The sequence below is a fragment of the Cotesia typhae genome, unplaced genomic scaffold (assembly GCF_013202065.1).
Source record: "Cotesia typhae breed Kobodo isofemale line unplaced genomic scaffold, CoteBio_Ctyphae contig_69, whole genome shotgun sequence".
In the NCBI taxonomy this organism is placed as follows: Eukaryota; Metazoa; Arthropoda; class Insecta; order Hymenoptera; family Braconidae; genus Cotesia; species Cotesia typhae.
In genome coordinates this window covers 180893-196896 of record NW_027423763.1, presented here as the reverse complement: position 1 = coordinate 196896, position 16004 = coordinate 180893, and the positions used below count along the sequence as shown (strand labels likewise).

At 32.2% G+C, this 16004-nt stretch overlaps 8 protein-coding genes across 8 annotated transcripts; 4 read left to right on the top strand and 4 right to left on the bottom strand.

The window, feature by feature from the left end:
- The first annotated feature begins 84 nt into the window (after positions 1-84).
- Positions 85-2634, top strand: Amt (Ammonium transporter). The gene is made up of 4 exons (XM_074251492.1): positions 85-814; positions 1279-1886; positions 2019-2293; positions 2395-2634. Exons 1-4 carry the CDS (start codon positions 396-398, stop codon positions 2632-2634), a joined length of 1542 nt encoding a protein of 513 aa, XP_074107593.1. The 5' UTR covers positions 85-395.
- A 130-nt stretch (positions 2635-2764) lies between these two features.
- Orc4 (origin recognition complex subunit 4) lies at positions 2765-4661 on the bottom strand. Its single transcript, XM_074251494.1, has 3 exons — positions 3447-4661; positions 3232-3381; positions 2765-3126 (listed from the first exon to the last, which is right to left on the bottom strand). Exons 1-3 carry the CDS (start codon positions 4491-4493, stop codon positions 2947-2949), a joined length of 1377 nt encoding a protein of 458 aa, XP_074107595.1. The 5' UTR covers positions 4494-4661; the 3' UTR covers positions 2765-2946.
- Positions 4662-5155: 494 nt separating this feature from the next.
- LOC141532702 (uncharacterized) lies at positions 5156-8442 on the top strand. The gene is made up of 2 exons (XM_074251144.1): positions 5156-5710; positions 6369-8442. The coding sequence occupies exons 1-2, from the start codon at positions 5594-5596 to the stop codon at positions 7746-7748; spliced, it is 1497 nt and encodes a 498-aa protein (XP_074107245.1). The 5' UTR covers positions 5156-5593; the 3' UTR covers positions 7749-8442.
- Positions 8443-10140: 1698 nt separating this feature from the next.
- Positions 10141-10661, bottom strand: LOC141532946 (histone H2B-like). Its single transcript, XM_074251584.1, has one exon. It carries the CDS (start codon positions 10574-10576, stop codon positions 10193-10195), a length of 384 nt encoding a protein of 127 aa, XP_074107685.1. The 5' UTR covers positions 10577-10661; the 3' UTR covers positions 10141-10192.
- Positions 10662-10919: 258 nt separating this feature from the next.
- On the top strand, positions 10920-11411 carry LOC141532947 (histone H2A). Its single transcript, XM_074251585.1, has one exon. The coding sequence runs from the start codon at positions 10986-10988 to the stop codon at positions 11361-11363; it is 378 nt and encodes a 125-aa protein (XP_074107686.1). The 5' UTR covers positions 10920-10985; the 3' UTR covers positions 11364-11411.
- A 955-nt stretch (positions 11412-12366) lies between these two features.
- On the bottom strand, positions 12367-12893 carry LOC141532945 (histone H3). Its single transcript, XM_074251583.1, has one exon. The coding sequence runs from the start codon at positions 12833-12835 to the stop codon at positions 12425-12427; it is 411 nt and encodes a 136-aa protein (XP_074107684.1). The 5' UTR covers positions 12836-12893; the 3' UTR covers positions 12367-12424.
- Positions 12894-13161: 268 nt separating this feature from the next.
- On the top strand, positions 13162-13583 carry LOC141532948 (histone H4). Its single transcript, XM_074251586.1, has one exon. The coding sequence runs from the start codon at positions 13218-13220 to the stop codon at positions 13527-13529; it is 312 nt and encodes a 103-aa protein (XP_074107687.1). The 5' UTR covers positions 13162-13217; the 3' UTR covers positions 13530-13583.
- Positions 13584-13732: 149 nt separating this feature from the next.
- Positions 13733-15547, bottom strand: LOC141532944 (histone H1.3-like). Its single transcript, XM_074251580.1, has one exon. The coding sequence runs from the start codon at positions 15471-15473 to the stop codon at positions 14805-14807; it is 669 nt and encodes a 222-aa protein (XP_074107681.1). The 5' UTR covers positions 15474-15547; the 3' UTR covers positions 13733-14804.
- Positions 15548-16004: the final 457 nt, after the last annotated feature.

Sequence of the window (16004 nt, the reverse complement as noted above, 5' to 3'; positions counted from 1 at the left end):
TTTTACTGAAAAAACTCGTTTATTTTCAGATATAACTTCGGGGAGGTCTTCAAATTATTTCTTTAATTTTTTTCTTGTCTTCTTTTGAAGTATTTTACAGCAAATAGCACCAGAAAAAACTAAAAATACATAAAATCTTTCTACGCATTACTAATTCTCTTTGAAGACGATATAAAAAAATAGTAAACTGTACTAAGGAAGAAGATTATCAATTATTCTGTTTGTTATTCACATGAACACTGTCATGTCGTGCTTGCAAGCCTATTTGACAATTAAATATTAACACAAGTTTATCTGGGTGGTTTAAAAAGACAAATAATCGTTCACTCGTAACTTGTTCTTTTGCTTGCATTCACCTCTGCTCATGTAGCTGAGTAATTTAAATATTCTTCCTAATGGAAACCGCGAGCCCTAATGACAGTGACACATCAAATGGAACAATTTATATAAGTTCGCAATTTAATATCGGCAAGGAAGACAGCACATGGATAGTGAGCAACTCCTTCATCATCTTCACAATGCAAACAGGATTCGGAATGCTGGAATCCGGGTGCGTTTCCCTAAAAAATGAAGTAAACATTATGATGAAAAACATCGTCGACATCGCGCTGGGTGGACTTACTTACTGGATTTTTGGTTTTGCGATGAGTTTCGGGTACGGACCGCCTACTAATCAGTTCATTGGTACCAGTGGATTTTTCATTGATCCCACAGTTGATGATCAACTTATGGGTCCTATTTGTGCGGCATTTATATTTCAGTTAAGCTTTGCTACTACTTCTACGACAATTGTCAGCGGTGCTATGGCAGAAAGGTAATTATGATGATATATTGCGTGACAAATACCAAAAAATTAGATGATACTGAATTTAACAGACATATTTAAATAAATTTCAGATTTTTATAACAATAAAATTATAATAAAAGAAATTTAGTAAAAAAATTTTACATCTAGAAATTTTAAAAAAATTTTTAAATTCCTTGAGCCAAAAGGGCGGGAATTTTTAGATATACGTCCTTTTGACTTTTCAAAATTTTTTTTTCATTTTTAATTTTAAAATATATTTGCCAAGCAATTGTAAAAAAAAATTTTTGTAAGCCTTTTTGGCTTACCAAATTTTTTTTTTTAATTTTTAAGCTTAATGATAATTAAAATAATTTTTTAAAAACAATTATTTTATTGTCAAAAAAAATTTTTTCTTTACACCCTTTTGAAATTTGTCACGTGATATTTAAAAAAACACTTTTTTACTAGTTACCTACATTAAATTTCCCCAGATGTAATTTCAAGGCTTATTGCCTATTTTCCTTCCTCAACACCATCGTGTATTGCATACCAGCAGGATGGGTATGGGGTGACCACGGTTTCCTCTATAACTTGGGAGCCGTCGATATCGCCGGATCAGGACCAGTTCATTTGGTCGGTGGAATATCAGCGCTAGCTTGTGCAATAATGTTAGGACCTCGTCTTGGTCGCTACGACTACGGTCTGGATCCTCTACCGTTGGGATCTCCAGTGAACGCGATCCTGGGACTCTTTGTGCTCTGGTGGGGCTGGCTAGCATTCAATAGTGGAAGCACTTACGGTGTTACAGACGACAAATGGAAGTATTCAGCCCGCGCTGCTGTTTCTACAGTCATGGCAAGTATTGGCGGAGGAATAGTTGGACTATTTTTCAGCTTGTCCAGTTCCCAGGGAATAGACATTCTCAGCCAAATAAATGGTATCCTTGGTTCTCTGGTTGCGGTGACAGGCGGCTGCTTTTTATACAGAGCCTGGGAAGCTATAATTGTTGGTGGAGTCGGCGGATTTATTACCTGCTTCTCCATGCCACTGTTTGATAAACTGAGAATTGATGATCCTGTTGGCGCTTCGGCTACTCACGGTGAGTTATAAAATTTACAATAAACTAACCAAATTTTTAATTTTCAGCGGAAATGCCCAAACTAAGCTTCTGCTAAAAAATTGAACAAATTAATATAATTTTAACAATAATTCAAACTTTTATTTCTTTCAGGCATTACTGGCATGTGGGGAGTGATTGCAATAGGCCTGTTTGCTGATAATCCATGGCCTCTAACCACAACAAGCGGCAGAAGTGGACTTTTCAAAGGCGGTGGATGGTATTTATTAGGAATCCAAAGTTTCACTGTTCTATGCTTAGCAACGTGGTCCTTTTTTTCTTCAATTATTCTATTGTGGATTGTTGATAAAATAATACCTTTAAGAATGTCGATGCGTGAAGAACTACTGGGTGCTGATTTAGTTGAGCACAAAATCAAACATTCAAAGGTAATAGGAAATTTTATTGATTTAAATTATTAATTATAATTTAAAATATTCAGTCAGTTAATATTGTTTTATTAATTTTTATTTTTTACTTGGTTATATAGATTGGAGTGAGCAGAGCAATGTCGGCATTAAGACCTTTTACAGGAGAAAAAAAATTGACTGATATTTTAGACATTGGTGTCAATCCAGGACATGATTTTTTTGTTAATAATTATCGTAAATCTAAACGTATGAACAATTTTATTAAAATAATGGCCCGCAAAAAATCTAATCGTTCACCATTGGCGGTTAATACTATTAATCAGACGCCAGTTATTAATACTCTAGCATGGGTTAATTAATTAAGAGCTTACTATTGAGTATTTTTAATTTTTTAAAACTATTAATATGAATATTTATAATTTAATAATTAACAAAAAATAATCTAAAAGTCTAATTCTACCAAAAATTTCTAAATATCTTTATAATAAAAGCAATAAATAAAATAATACTAATAATAGTCTAGAAGCATTTTAACTAACGAATGCCCTGAGTATACATCACCAATTACTAAATTAGCAAGGTGATTAAATATCAACATTGTCTTCAGTATAAAAATGTATTCTTTTTTTAAATAATAAAATAAATAATATTTACTTAGATTTAATTTTAATTTACAAGGTATTATTGAAAGTGACCCATTGCGACACTTCTGTCGGCAATCCAGGGTAATTTTTAGCAGCTTCAATAATTTGTTGCGATGTGACGAGTAACTTGAAAAATTGATACTCTTTTTCGGATTTTAAGTAACTTCCGACACCGCTGCTGTTGACTGGAGTAAGTAACTGGAGATTCTAAACAAAATTTATTTATTTATTTATTTAATTAAATAAAAATCTTTTTGTGATGATAGTCAAATAAAAATTTCAAAATTACCAATATTCTTAATAAATAATTACCTTAATATGTTCAAAAGCCTTCATAATAACTGGCCTCTGTACGGAGTGAATCGAGGACAACTGATTAGCAAATTTAACATAACGATTTAAAATCGCCTCGAAATTAAACGGCTCATCGTATATCTCAGTTTCATGTTTCATTGCAATGATCTAAAAAGGAAACACAAAAAAATTATCAACAAAGTCAAAACAAATATATAAATCCATATATTTACCAAACTGAACTCCAGCACAGAGAGACCTTGCAGCATCAGCAGTTTATCATCCTGAACAAATATTTTGCTGGCGTCAACAATATCATTAACGACTATCTTGCAATGCTGATCATTGAGCCCCGAGACAATAACAAACAACAAGTTTTTCAGCAGACGCTCTCCAACATCAAGCTGGTAGAATCTCTGCAGCAACTTTTGTACCGCCGGGTTGGCTACTAGACTGTCAATATTTTTGTTCCAAGCAGCTGCAAACTGCTTGTCGATTTCTCCATCATCACTGTCATCATCATCATCATCCGTGATACTCAGCAAGTAGTGAAACAGTTTAACAATGTTGTCATTACCTCCTTGCTCCTTGGTCTCGCTACCAGCAAAAATGAAGATCTGGCGATGCGAGAACCGGGACTTTACCCGTTTCTCCAGCAGCTCGATGACATCTAGCCGGCAAGTTATTCCTAGGACGCAAATTGGAGACTGCGCTGACTGAGCAATGTCGAATAAATTGTACAGCAAAGTCTGATTGTGATGCTGACAAAACAAGTCAAACTCGTCTATCAAGAATATACACGGCTTGGAGGTTTTCTTGTCCCCGGACTTGAGACACTCCAGCAAAAAGTGCAAGTTTTCAGCGAAAGTACCAAACACTTTGTTTCCTACCACGTTCTCTAGCTGCATCTGTCTGGTTGCGTCCCTGAGTGCCAGCCGATCATCAGTGTGGATCAGTCCGTTGAGATTGACAATCAACGCTGTTGATTTAAAGTCCTTTAGAGAGCTGGACAGTTCGTTTAGAACAGAGTTTATCAAGGACGTCTTGCCAGAGCCACGTGGACCTATCAATAAAGCTGAGTTACTCTCACCTGATTCTACAGTGCGACGAATTAAGTCATAAATATGCTGTCTTTCTTTCGTGTAGTATTGATTGTTGATGTAATACTTATCATTTGTGTTCATTATTTTCTGCTTTAGATATTTTTTCGTCCGCTGGATCATGGTGCTCTCATTGATCTCTTGGTTAAACAAGATGTCCAAGTTTTTTTTACGGCTCATTTTGGTAGGCCTTGGTTTTTGCTTTTTGGTCACTTATTTGGTGGTTATTTTCTTTCAAAACAAATGTTTTTTATAACTAACTGCTTGTAATTTTTGTTGTTTTTATTTTTATTAATTTTTGGAGCGTCGCACTTGCTGTTTACTGTTTATGCGGACATGACAGCTGACTTGCGCGGGAAATTTTGTCATTTTATGAAGATGGCGTTACAGTGAGATATTTAAATCAGAAAAATTCTGATAATTTTGTTGGATTTTATTAATAAATTAGTAAAAAAAAAAATTTCATGTAGAATTCTTACAAAATTTTTTTTTTGCAATCCTAAAAATTATTAAATTTTTTTGTACTTTAAAAATTTCATTTTTATTATTTAAAATATTTAAGAAAGCACAGTGCAATTTAACAAAAGTCATTATTTAATAAAGTAAAAAGAAAATGTCCTTTTTTTATTTAAAATTTTGAAATAAAATATCAATAAAAATAGAAAAAATTATTTTTTAATAATTATTACAGAAATTTTGATTAAATAGTGAAAATAATCAATTAAAATAAATAAAATTTGAATTTCTCAAAATTTCCCGCCATTAATTTAGCTACCCCCTGGCGTGAAAAATTTAAAGCTCTCCACCCGCCGCCATGTTAAATTATAAAAAAGAAATAAAGATGTCGACGTCATTGCATCTAAGACCAAGACGATAATTTATTTATATCATTGACTGTCACTAAACATATTTTTCAGTACACGCTTGGTTGTCATTATGACAAGTTACATAATTACTTATTAATAATAACGTGCTCGCTTAATTTTTAACGAAAAAAATACACGTGTAATACTAATTGTCATAATATTTAATGTATGTTCATAATCTTTTTGTACTGCATAAACAAGCAATCAAGAATTTTTTTTTTTTCACAAAAAAATAAGACGAACAAATGGATTTAAACCGCAACAGGCGATTTTGACATATGATTCAGTATTAAAAATGGTGGTTAAACAAATTTTATTTATTTATTTATTCAATCATAATGTTTAAATAATTATGTTTTAAACTAAATAGTACGTAGTTATTCGTATTATTTATTGTAATTAATTTTTATTAATATGGATACAAAATGTATTTGCCGTCTCTGTGGTAAACAAGTATCAAAAACACTTGTTAATATTTTTGATCCTGATAATAATTTCGACAAGCAAATAAACGTACTACTGCCAGTTTATGTAAGTATACATTTATTTTTTTACCGGGTACTTATAATTGTGTGTGAGAAAATTTTTTTTTAATTAACATAAAATTGCAAGTGTCAATAACTGGGTCTTTTATCTTATGTGAAATTTTATATTTTATAGAAAGTTGGATGGTTTACTGAGAATGTCTATGGTGAAATCTTTACAAGTTACCGTATTACTTGATATCTCAGAACTACAAATTGTCAAGAAATTAAATTTTTCAAAGCAAAATCAAAATATTCTCTAGAGTTGATTTTTTACTAAAAAAAATTGCTTTTTTTAAATAATTCATTTCAATTACTTGTTACGAAAGATATTGCAGGAGTTTAAAAAAATTTGCAATATTGACTCAGCATATTTTTTGGAATTAATTGATATCTACCATTTTTAAAAGTAAAAAATTTTTAAAAATAAAAAAAAAACTTTTGACTTGATTTAAATATTTTATTATTTAAAAAATGCTTTTATAAATTAAAAAAAATTTCATCTTAGTAATTTTTGAAATATAGATGCTAGTTAAATTCATAATTTTTTAATTTTTTTCTAAACGACAATTTACTTTAAAAAAAAAAAAAAAAAAAAAAAAACGCAAGGATAAAAAATTTAATAATATTTAAAAATTAATTTACTGAAGAATTTTGATTTTCAGGTCCACGAAGATGATTGTCTTCCAAAATACATGTGTAACGATTGCCACGACAACGTGCTAAAATTTCACAAATTCTACCTGACAACTTTAGAAACAGACATCGAATTAAAAAGCCAACTTCCATGGATGCAGAAACAAGTCGAGGAGACACACGACGGCATTCCGATGGTCCAGTACCTGAATAGCAAGACTCTAGCGATAGCAACAGAGTTAGAAAATTACAACTGCTATAGCACAAAACTTCCAGAGTTCGATTTGATAAAAACAATAGATTCAAATCTTGTATCAGTAAATTCCTGTCCATGCTCCTACTCGTGTTCAAGCTGCCTGCATGTTAACATCGAGGACCCTAATGCTTTTGATTCGAATATCGACGAGCTTTCTGATTCCAACAATGAGATCGCGCTCGATCCGCTGGCTCCAGAGATACCGGTCGATGTCAAAAACCTTGGTCCTCCGAATAATGTTATTTGTACCGAGAGCAAAGTCGATGTTGAACCTCCCGACGTGAAACCAACGGAGAGCTTTCATCGCACTTTGAGACCTCGCCAGAAATCAACCGAATTACCTCCGAAAAAATCGTCGTTCAAGTCTAAAGTACGTAAGGGCAAGAGAAAAGTCCATTTTTCTATAAATTCAGTGATACAAAACAATTCCAAGGATAAAAATTTAAAGATTGATAGCAAAGTATGGCAAAGAGTTGAGATTAAAACAGAGAGACTGGATAAGAATTTCAAGTTTGATGATAAAAATTTACGTAGAAAAAATAAAACTGAATCGCTGGTAACAAATAACAGTGTAGTCAAAGTTAATGGAACAGTCAACTGCGAGGAATTGAAATTAAAAAATGATCTTGATAACGAAAGAATAACGAATCATGGCCATATAAATAAATTATTTGAACGCACTGATAGTCTTAATAAAACGATTCTTAATGATAGTATTATTAATAGTAATAGCAATGATTTGACGGTAAAACCAAACTTAACGAACAAACCTATTATTATTAAGAAAGAATGTATGAATGAGTTGAATTTAATGGATGTTAGTGTAAAGTTAGAAAAAATAAATTTTAAGAATGTAGACGATAAACGAGAGTTAGAAAAGATTCGACGACCGTCAGTTGAAGTTAAAAGCAATTGCAAAGAGGCTAAAGTCGCTAGAAGAAGTTCAGCTGGCGGGAAAAAGCGCAAGAGAAAGAGAAAAAAACTTAACAAACAATTGACTAGTAATAAGAAAAATATTGTTAAAGTAAATATTAATAATTTGTATGAGACTCTTAATTTATCTTCGTCTTCCGGGAGAGTAGAGTGCGATCTCTGTAAAAAATCATTTGCTACTCGTGAAGTATTTAATTTACATTATTGTTGTAATAATTGACTCATCGAGATTAATTAATTAATTTGTTGTTAATTGTACGAAGCTTTATTTTTTTGGACAAAAAGTTATTTTGAATTGCATCAAGTGCTTTCAAAGTTTATTTTAAAGTTTCTCAATGAATTTTTATTTTAATGTTTAATATAAGGTATACTTTTTTTGTGTACAAAAATCAGAACGCAGGTGATGAAATATATAATAGACGAGTAGAGCTCGAGTACGGTTAGATTGTTACGAAACATGTTTTTGTACGTAAAATAACACCTATTTTTTTTTCCTTAGTTATGTTTATTAAAAATATTAATTTTAAAATTAATAGTTAATAATTTATACTTATAACAAGCTTTATTATATTTCTGCTTTATTTACTTGATTTAAATTTCTGTGATGGATATTTTTGTCGAATTGTTTTTATTATAAAATGATAATTAAATCTTTCTGTTAATTTGCATATGTATCTAGTAATAGTTAAGGAATAATTATTTTGGCATACTTATTTTTGATATCATTGATTGCCATAACAACTTGGTGAATTTTGTGAATTCACTTATAGAAAAAATTAAAAATGTCAAGTTTTGATGATGTATGCGAAGAGTCACTTTGTAATTTAACTGATATAACCTTTGAACAAGTGTATAAAATTACCGAGGTATAATGTTCTACTTGCTACATTAAATTCTATTAATTTTTTACTTAACTTCAGTGTTTTTTTTATCCTATTCATTGTAGGAGTATTTATTTATTTTAAGAGATTAGTCATTACTTATTAACTTATTATAAATAGCACAATATGTATTCTGAGTAAAATAATATGATTTTATTTATATAATTGTTTAGCTAAGCTATAAAAAAAACTATCAAGCGAGTGCAATAATTTTTTTGCTGACATTGACTTTGACAAATGTTCTACATTACTATAATAATCTAATCCGTAATTTTTACTAATTATTTCAGAATTTTTTACACACAAGCGACAGATTTCGATCCAATGTTTTGAATTTCGGGTATGAAATGTTTAATCGCAATTGCTGAGCAAGTTTTAGCGTAAAATTTAATACAATTTATTATTTATCTGGAGTATTAGCTTTCATATTATCAGATCAAAATGATATTCATATTGTATGAGGCTATTGAATTGCTGATAAGAACGATGATCCTCACAAATGATGAGCCGTGTGGGCGGTGAAAGGTAATGTAATCCACACTGAGAAAAAAAAAATTAATAACAAAATCAGCATTTTTATAACGAGAAATTAATTCGTTGAAAATTTTATTTCTTAGCTGAAGAAATAAAAACTTTTTAATTTTTAAACAAATCAATTTCTTGTTACAAAATTGCCTATTTTTTCAGGCAAACAAACTTATTCAGGCTTTCTTATTCTATCTGCAAAAATGTGCTTTAAATGTGTTTTTCACATTTAAAAATTAATAAAAGAAAATACGTTATTTTTCTAAAATAAATATTTCTAAGAAGAAAATATCTAAAATATAAAACTCAAAATTTTGTAACTGGGATTCATTTTTGCTTAGAGAATCCCATAAAATCAGTAAGTACAAGCGAGGGTTGTTGATCTGTAACAGAGATAACATTAGCTAATAAGAAAGACAACAATGTTACAAAATATATTTTTGAAGATGATCATTCGAAAGATATAGTTTGTGCTATAGCTATCCTTTTCACTCGATAGTCCTGTTTCTATCACAAACTATCGCTTATTCGCTTTCACTCATGGTTATCTTCTTTTACTTGGCTAGTTTATCGATCATTTCTGAGGGACTATGTTGCCAAGGGTCTAAATTATTTAGAATTATTCTATTTTAATTAGTCTTTTTTGGTATTTCATTTTTAAAACGTAATAAACATCCTTAGAAAAACTTAAACATAAAAAGTAAAAAAATTGTAATTGAAAATTATAATTTTTATCTTTATCCAAGTAATATTAATTTTATGACATGTTTAAATAAATAATCAAGGATTAAGGTAAAAGACTGTTATTGACACGTGCAATTTTATTGAAATTAAAAAAATAAAATGTTCTTTAAAAAACAATTTTTTAAAATTTATATTTGTTGATTTATTAGAGTTAATTTTTTTTTTTAATGACAATAAAATAATAAGTGTCAATAACAAGGTTTTTCATATTGTCTATTAAACACACAGAATCAAATGGTTGAGTTATAATTTCACTTAATTAGTTTTTGTGCAGATTAGGTATGAGTTTAATTCTAGATATTTAATTATAATCATAAGATGAGTAAATAATTATTAATTATTACTGGCTAGCTGTTTAGGATTTATTAGATATTCAAATATCTGTCCTATCAGAGAAATACAATTAAACATTTACAGAATATAAAGCATGATAAACTTTATAATTTTTTACGTATTGAAAAATTTGGTGGCCCTGAAAAGGGCCGTTTGATTTAATAAAATTGTTATCTCAATGTTATGAAATTTGCTTAGAGCTGGTGTACTTAGTTACGGCCTTGGTTCCTTCACTGACGGCGTGCTTGGCCAATTCACCGGGCAACAGAAGACGAACAGCTGTTTGAATTTCCCGGGATGTAATGGTGGATCTCTTGTTGTAATGAGCCAGTCTTGAAGCTTCAGCAGCAATACGTTCGAAGATATCGTTGACGAAGCTGTTCATAATGCTCATGGCCTTGGAAGACACACCAGTGTCAGGATGAACCTGCTTCAATACTTTGTAGATGTAGATGGCATAACTTTCCTTCCTCTTCTTCTTGCGGTTCTTCTTGTCAGACTTGGTGATATTTTTTTGGGCTTTGCCAGATTTTTTCACGGCTTTTCCACTAGTTTTAGGCGGCATAATGAGATTTGGTATGAATTTTTACCAAGATAATCAAGTAGGAGAAATAACGAGATATGAGAGTTGAAATGCGACTATGAGCTGCCGGAGGTTGGGTTTTGTTTTAAAAGAGAAAGGAAGGAAATTGACCATGCGTGGAACGCGATGGCAGCAAAGTGGGGAGAATATACGCGTCCTAATTCATCCGCGGTCTTCGATCATAATAACAACAATCGTAACGCCAATTGGAGCTCCCGGGCCAATGAGATTAGAGTCATGACTCCCCTCTTTTTCCTACACTGTTCGCTCAAGCGCGAGCTCTGATGGAAAACGAATATAAGCATTGACTCGGAGTGACTAGGTTATAATACCTCTCGGAGTTCGCTCTAAACTTTCAACTTCTTACCGTCAATACTTTTACTTACTCATCATGTCTGGTCGTGGCAAAGGAGGCAAAGTTAAGGGAAAGTCAAAGACCCGTTCAAGCCGTGCTGGACTCCAGTTCCCGGTGGGTCGTATCCATCGTATGTTGCGTAAAGGAAACTACGCAGAACGTGTTGGCGCTGGTGCTCCAGTCTACCTCGCCGCTGTTATGGAATATCTGGCTGCTGAAGTCTTGGAGTTGGCTGGTAACGCCGCTCGTGACAACAAAAAGACCAGAATTATCCCACGTCATCTTCAGTTGGCTATCCGTAACGACGAGGAATTGAACAAACTTCTCTCTGGAGTTACCATCGCTCAAGGAGGTGTCTTGCCGAACATCCAAGCAGTTCTCTTGCCTAAGAAGACCGAAAAAAGCAGCTCTTAAATTCTTAAATTTATTTAATTCAAAACAAACGGCCCTTTTCAGGGCCACCACATTTTTCAATACGTAAAAAATTTTAAGTAAATTTGTGTATCCTAATATTAAATTACAGGTAATTTTAATTTTCACTTCCATATTCTTCAGTACAATTAATATTAATCTTATAAGGTTTAATTAAGAAATTATATTGATTATTAAAGTGAAACTTTATCAGTGTATGAGATAAATTTATAATGTAAAAATTTTTCTTATGTTTGTAAATTGACTAGTCTTTAGATTAAATAATGACAAAAATGATGATTCCATGATAATTGATCCCTGGACAAAATATCTACAATAATTGATATTAAACAGACAGAATTTATTAATAAAACCATATTGTAATCGTCTTGCGCCCTTTTAACATGGTTTTTGTATGTGTTATTCGATATTAAATAAACGCAGACGCTTTTAACCTATACTATATGTGTATATAAGATTCCAATAATAATTGAGATCTTAACAGCCGATTTAATTTTTTTTACCGTTATCCCCGGCGAGAAACGGTACTACTGTCCTTGTTGCACTCGTGATAATAAATTTTATTTTTCTTCTAGAAAAATTCGGATTTTGAAAGAAACGTTCAGATTTAAAATAGATTATTAAAAAACCAATTACGTAGCAAAGAATTGATTTTAAATATTGTTTTAACGAAACCTTAATAAGATTTTTTTTACCCACTTTTCCCTAGTCACAAATATTAAATATATATACATATTGTCAATATTAATCTAGGTAGAATTCTAAAATAAATTAAGGCTCAACGATGGATATAACTTGATTATAATTTGAAAAATAGTAAGAATAAAATATAATTATAATAAAAAAAAAAAATTTTGGTTACTTAGAAGATTTGAAAAGCTTCAATTATAAAAATAGACTTTTAAATTTTATTAATAATAACCAAGTATCAGTCGTGTGAAGATTAATTGTTATTTAACTTAAATAATTTTCTTAGTATAAAAAATTTGTGGCCCTGAAAAGGGCCGTTTGTTCAAAAAAAAAAAATAATTCATAGATGATATTTAAGCACGTTCTCCTCGGATACGTCGAGCCAACTGAATGTCTTTAGGCATGATGGTAACGCGCTTAGCATGGATGGCGCAGAGGTTGGTGTCTTCAAAAAGACCGACAAGGTAAGCCTCACTGGCCTCCTGAAGAGCCATCACAGCTGAGCTTTGGAATCGCAGATCGGTCTTGAAGTCCTGGGCGATTTCACGGACGAGACGTTGGAAAGGCAATTTACGAATCAACAGCTCCGTACTCTTTTGGTAACGACGAATCTCACGGAGAGCAACAGTTCCCGGACGGTAACGGTGAGGTTTCTTAACTCCTCCAGTCGCTGGTGCGCTCTTACGGGCGGCTTTGGTAGCGAGTTGTTTGCGAGGAGCCTTGCCACCAGTTGACTTACGAGCAGTTTGCTTGGTTCTTGCCATTACGACTTAGTAAACTCTACAGTTGACTTGTCAGCACTAAAGTTGCAGCAGAAATGATAACTTTCCCCGCAGACATCGACTTTTTGTCAACTTTGGAACAAAGTGCTCCCTGGTGGGAGAATTTTTGTGACTTTGGAGGGGGAAAGTTACAATTCTAACAATCTGATTGGTTTGAAATATAAAAAAGAAGTGGGTAGAATTGTTCTATCCAAAAGAACTGATCTGATTGGTTTAAAATACAAGTCAGTAGTGGGGGTAAAAAAATTTTAGTGGAAGGAGAAAGTTCAAAAAAGTGTATAAATATCTCTACTCTAATCAGCAAACAGCATATTCGTCTGAGTTCTCGTCGAAGTCGTTTTAAACCAATTTTAAACTTTTCAACATGACTGGTCGTGGTAAGGGAGGAAAAGGATTGGGAAAAGGAGGAGCCAAACGGCATCGTAAAGTTCTTCGTGATAACATCCAAGGTATCACCAAGCCAGCTATCCGTCGTCTGGCTCGTCGTGGTGGAGTCAAACGTATCTCCGGTTTGATTTACGAAGAGACTCGTGGTGTCCTCAAGGTCTTTCTTGAGAACGTAATCCGAGATGCCGTCACCTACACTGAACACGCTAAGCGTAAAACTGTCACCGCCATGGATGTTGTCTACGCTCTGAAACGTCAAGGCCGTACCCTTTACGGTTTCGGAGGTTAAATTTTTTCGTTCCGTCTCTTCCCAACAAATAAAACAAAACGGCCCTTTTCAGGGCCACCATATTTTTCATACTAAGAAAATTATCCTGTCAATATTCAAGTGACTGGTTCATTTAACAAATTTTATTATAATGTTTAAAATTCTAAAACTTTTGTCTTTGTGATCGTAGAAATTATTTTAAATTTTGTATTCTGTTACTTGAAACACTTGATAAAAACTTATATTAATAATTTATCTAAATTTTGATTTTTGTTATCAATCATATTCTTTTTTTTTTATCAAGGTAATTAGCCCCAGTACTTTCTTAGGGATCAGTGTCTGTTAGCTCCATGTATTTAAGTACCTATAAGCTATATTCACAAATACAGATAACCAATTCATTGGATGAGCAGGTAGTAAGTACATTCTTATCTTATCGTTACTATTGTACAGCACAGAATGACAATGTCATTAAAAAAGAAAGAAAATAAATAATAATTTAAAAAAAACTAAAAAAACACGCTTCTTATAGAAAATCGAACTACAAAATTAAGTTTTAATAAATTTAAATTAAGAATAGTGTTAAAAATTTCAATAAGAATAAATTAACAATAGGGTAAATAAAAAAAATGTATTTTTTTTTCTTAAGGCGTGGGATGCATGGGTCAATAGATATAAATATTCTATTGACAAACATGAGTAGAGTGATTATTATTTTTGTAATATCTTAAAAAGCACCATACGCTTTTTTTAATTACCTGAATCACTTCCTGATTTAATTAAAGTTATTAAGTAATTTTGTACTGAGTTGTACTAAATACAAATGCAAACCGATGTAATAAATACAGAATTATTTAAAGGGTTTTTTCACATTTTTTACCCAAAAAACTGTATTGAAACATTAAATAAATCAACATACAAACTACATACTAAGAAACACAAATTAAACTGCGTAAATTGTTTAAATAAATAGGAACAGATAAAGTAAAATTGTAACACATGTAAAAAACAAAAGATAAATAGAGATTTTTAAATTAAAAAAAAAAAATTAGATGGTTTTGAGGGAGCTTAGATTCTAGTCAATAAAATTTTTCATCTGCTCATCTATGATAAAAAATTTTTTAAAATAAATAAATCAAATTAAATGTAATAAATAAAATCTAATTAAAAGAAATCAATATGATTTAAATGAAATTTGAAAGTGTTTTACGTATAGAAAATTTTGGTGGCCCTGAAAAGGGCCGTTTTTTTTTTTTTTTCAATGTTAAATGATAAAATAAAAAGATGTTAGTCAATTTATTTTTTAGCAGCGACTTTTTTAGCGGGAGCTTTTGCGGTTTTAGCAGCGACCTTCTTAGGCTTTGGAGACTTTGGCTTAGCTGTTGGTGCCTTGGTAGCTTTTTTAGCTTTGGGAGAAGCAGAAGCTTTCGGCTTAGCAGGAGCTTTGGCAGCGGGCTTCTTGGGTGAAGCAGGTTTCTTCACAGAAGCTTTTTTGGGTCCAGCAGCTTTCTTCACCGGAGATTTGGGCTCTCCAGGAGTCTTCTTAGCGGCTGGTTTCTTCACTGCAGCTTTCTTGGGCGCAGCTTTCTTCTTATCAGAAGCGGCCTTAGGCTTCGGTTTGGCAGCAGCTTTGGCGGCTGCAAGCTTGAAGGACCCAGAAGCTCCCTTTCCTTTGGTTTGGACCAAAGTTCCCTTGGTAACAGCCGACTTGAGGAACTTCTTGATAAACTGGGCCTGCTTCTCAACGTCAACTCTGTAAGTTGAAGCGATGTACTTCTTGATGGCTTGAAGTGAAGATCCGTGACGTTCAGCGAGGTGTTTGATGGCTGCCGTGACCATGTCAGAGGTGCTGGGATGAGTCGCCTTGGCTGCTGGTTTTTTAACCTTGACTTCCTTTGCTTTTTTCGGAGAGTCGGTCCTTGCGACGACCCTCTCTTCAGCTGGAGCAACTTCGGTGTCAGTCATCTTGGCGATTGAATAGCTTAAAGTTTTTTATTGTACAGATCAAGTAGTTTCAATAACGACCGTTATCAAATGATGGCGCCAACACCGTCTCGCGAGGTATACCGCGGTTCGCGCGGACCGCGAAGAGAGACTGCTCTACTTGTTACCTAAATCTTGTTGACAAATTCTACGCACTGGTGTTCGAACATATTTTTAATAAAATGTTTTTTAACAATTCATCTCAGAATTTATTAAAAAAAATTATTTCTTCTTGATTAAAAATGTTTGAAAATTACTTTAAATAAATTCTTAATCCAAAAAATTCTAATCTACTTACTTTTATTCGCGTTTTTTCAAGACATTACGGCGCGAAAAGCCATAGATGTATCAACATTATTGTTAATAAACAATAAAATAATCATTTTCTTCTTGAAGAAATAATTTTTTACAACTCTTTAATCTTCATTGCTTCTATTAAAATTGAAACATAAATTTAATTATTGTTTATTTCCAATGTATGTCGGTTTTTATTCAGGTCGCTCAAGCAAACTC

Bases quoted from the DNA above. Each gene is read 5' to 3' on its own strand.
- LOC141532702 (XM_074251144.1), top strand. From the start codon at position 5,594: ATGGATACAAAATGTATTTGCCGTCTCTGTGGTAAACAAGTATCAAAA. The intron at 5,711-6,368 runs GTAAGTATACAT...TTTGATTTTCAG, and splicing joins ACGTACTACTGCCAGTTTAT to GTCCACGAAGATGATTGTCT.
- LOC141532947 (XM_074251585.1), top strand. From the start codon at position 10,986: ATGTCTGGTCGTGGCAAAGGAGGCAAAGTTAAGGGAAAGTCAAAGACC.
- LOC141532946 (XM_074251584.1), bottom strand. From the start codon at position 10,576: ATGCCGCCTAAAACTAGTGGAAAAGCCGTGAAAAAATCTGGCAAAGCC.
- LOC141532945 (XM_074251583.1), bottom strand. From the start codon at position 12,835: ATGGCAAGAACCAAGCAAACTGCTCGTAAGTCAACTGGTGGCAAGGCT.
- Amt (XM_074251492.1), top strand. From the start codon at position 396: ATGGAAACCGCGAGCCCTAATGACAGTGACACATCAAATGGAACAATT. The intron at 815-1,278 runs GTAATTATGATG...AAATTTCCCCAG, and splicing joins AGCGGTGCTATGGCAGAAAG to ATGTAATTTCAAGGCTTATT. The intron at 1,887-2,018 runs GTGAGTTATAAA...TATTTCTTTCAG, and splicing joins TGGCGCTTCGGCTACTCACG to GCATTACTGGCATGTGGGGA.
- Orc4 (XM_074251494.1), bottom strand. From the start codon at position 4,493: ATGAGCCGTAAAAAAAACTTGGACATCTTGTTTAACCAAGAGATCAAT. The intron at 3,382-3,446 runs GTAAATATATGG...TTTCCTTTTTAG, and splicing joins CTGTGCTGGAGTTCAGTTTG to ATCATTGCAATGAAACATGA. The intron at 3,127-3,231 runs GTAATTATTTAT...AATTTTGTTTAG, and splicing joins AGGCTTTTGAACATATTAAG to AATCTCCAGTTACTTACTCC.
- LOC141532948 (XM_074251586.1), top strand. From the start codon at position 13,218: ATGACTGGTCGTGGTAAGGGAGGAAAAGGATTGGGAAAAGGAGGAGCC.
- LOC141532944 (XM_074251580.1), bottom strand. From the start codon at position 15,473: ATGACTGACACCGAAGTTGCTCCAGCTGAAGAGAGGGTCGTCGCAAGG.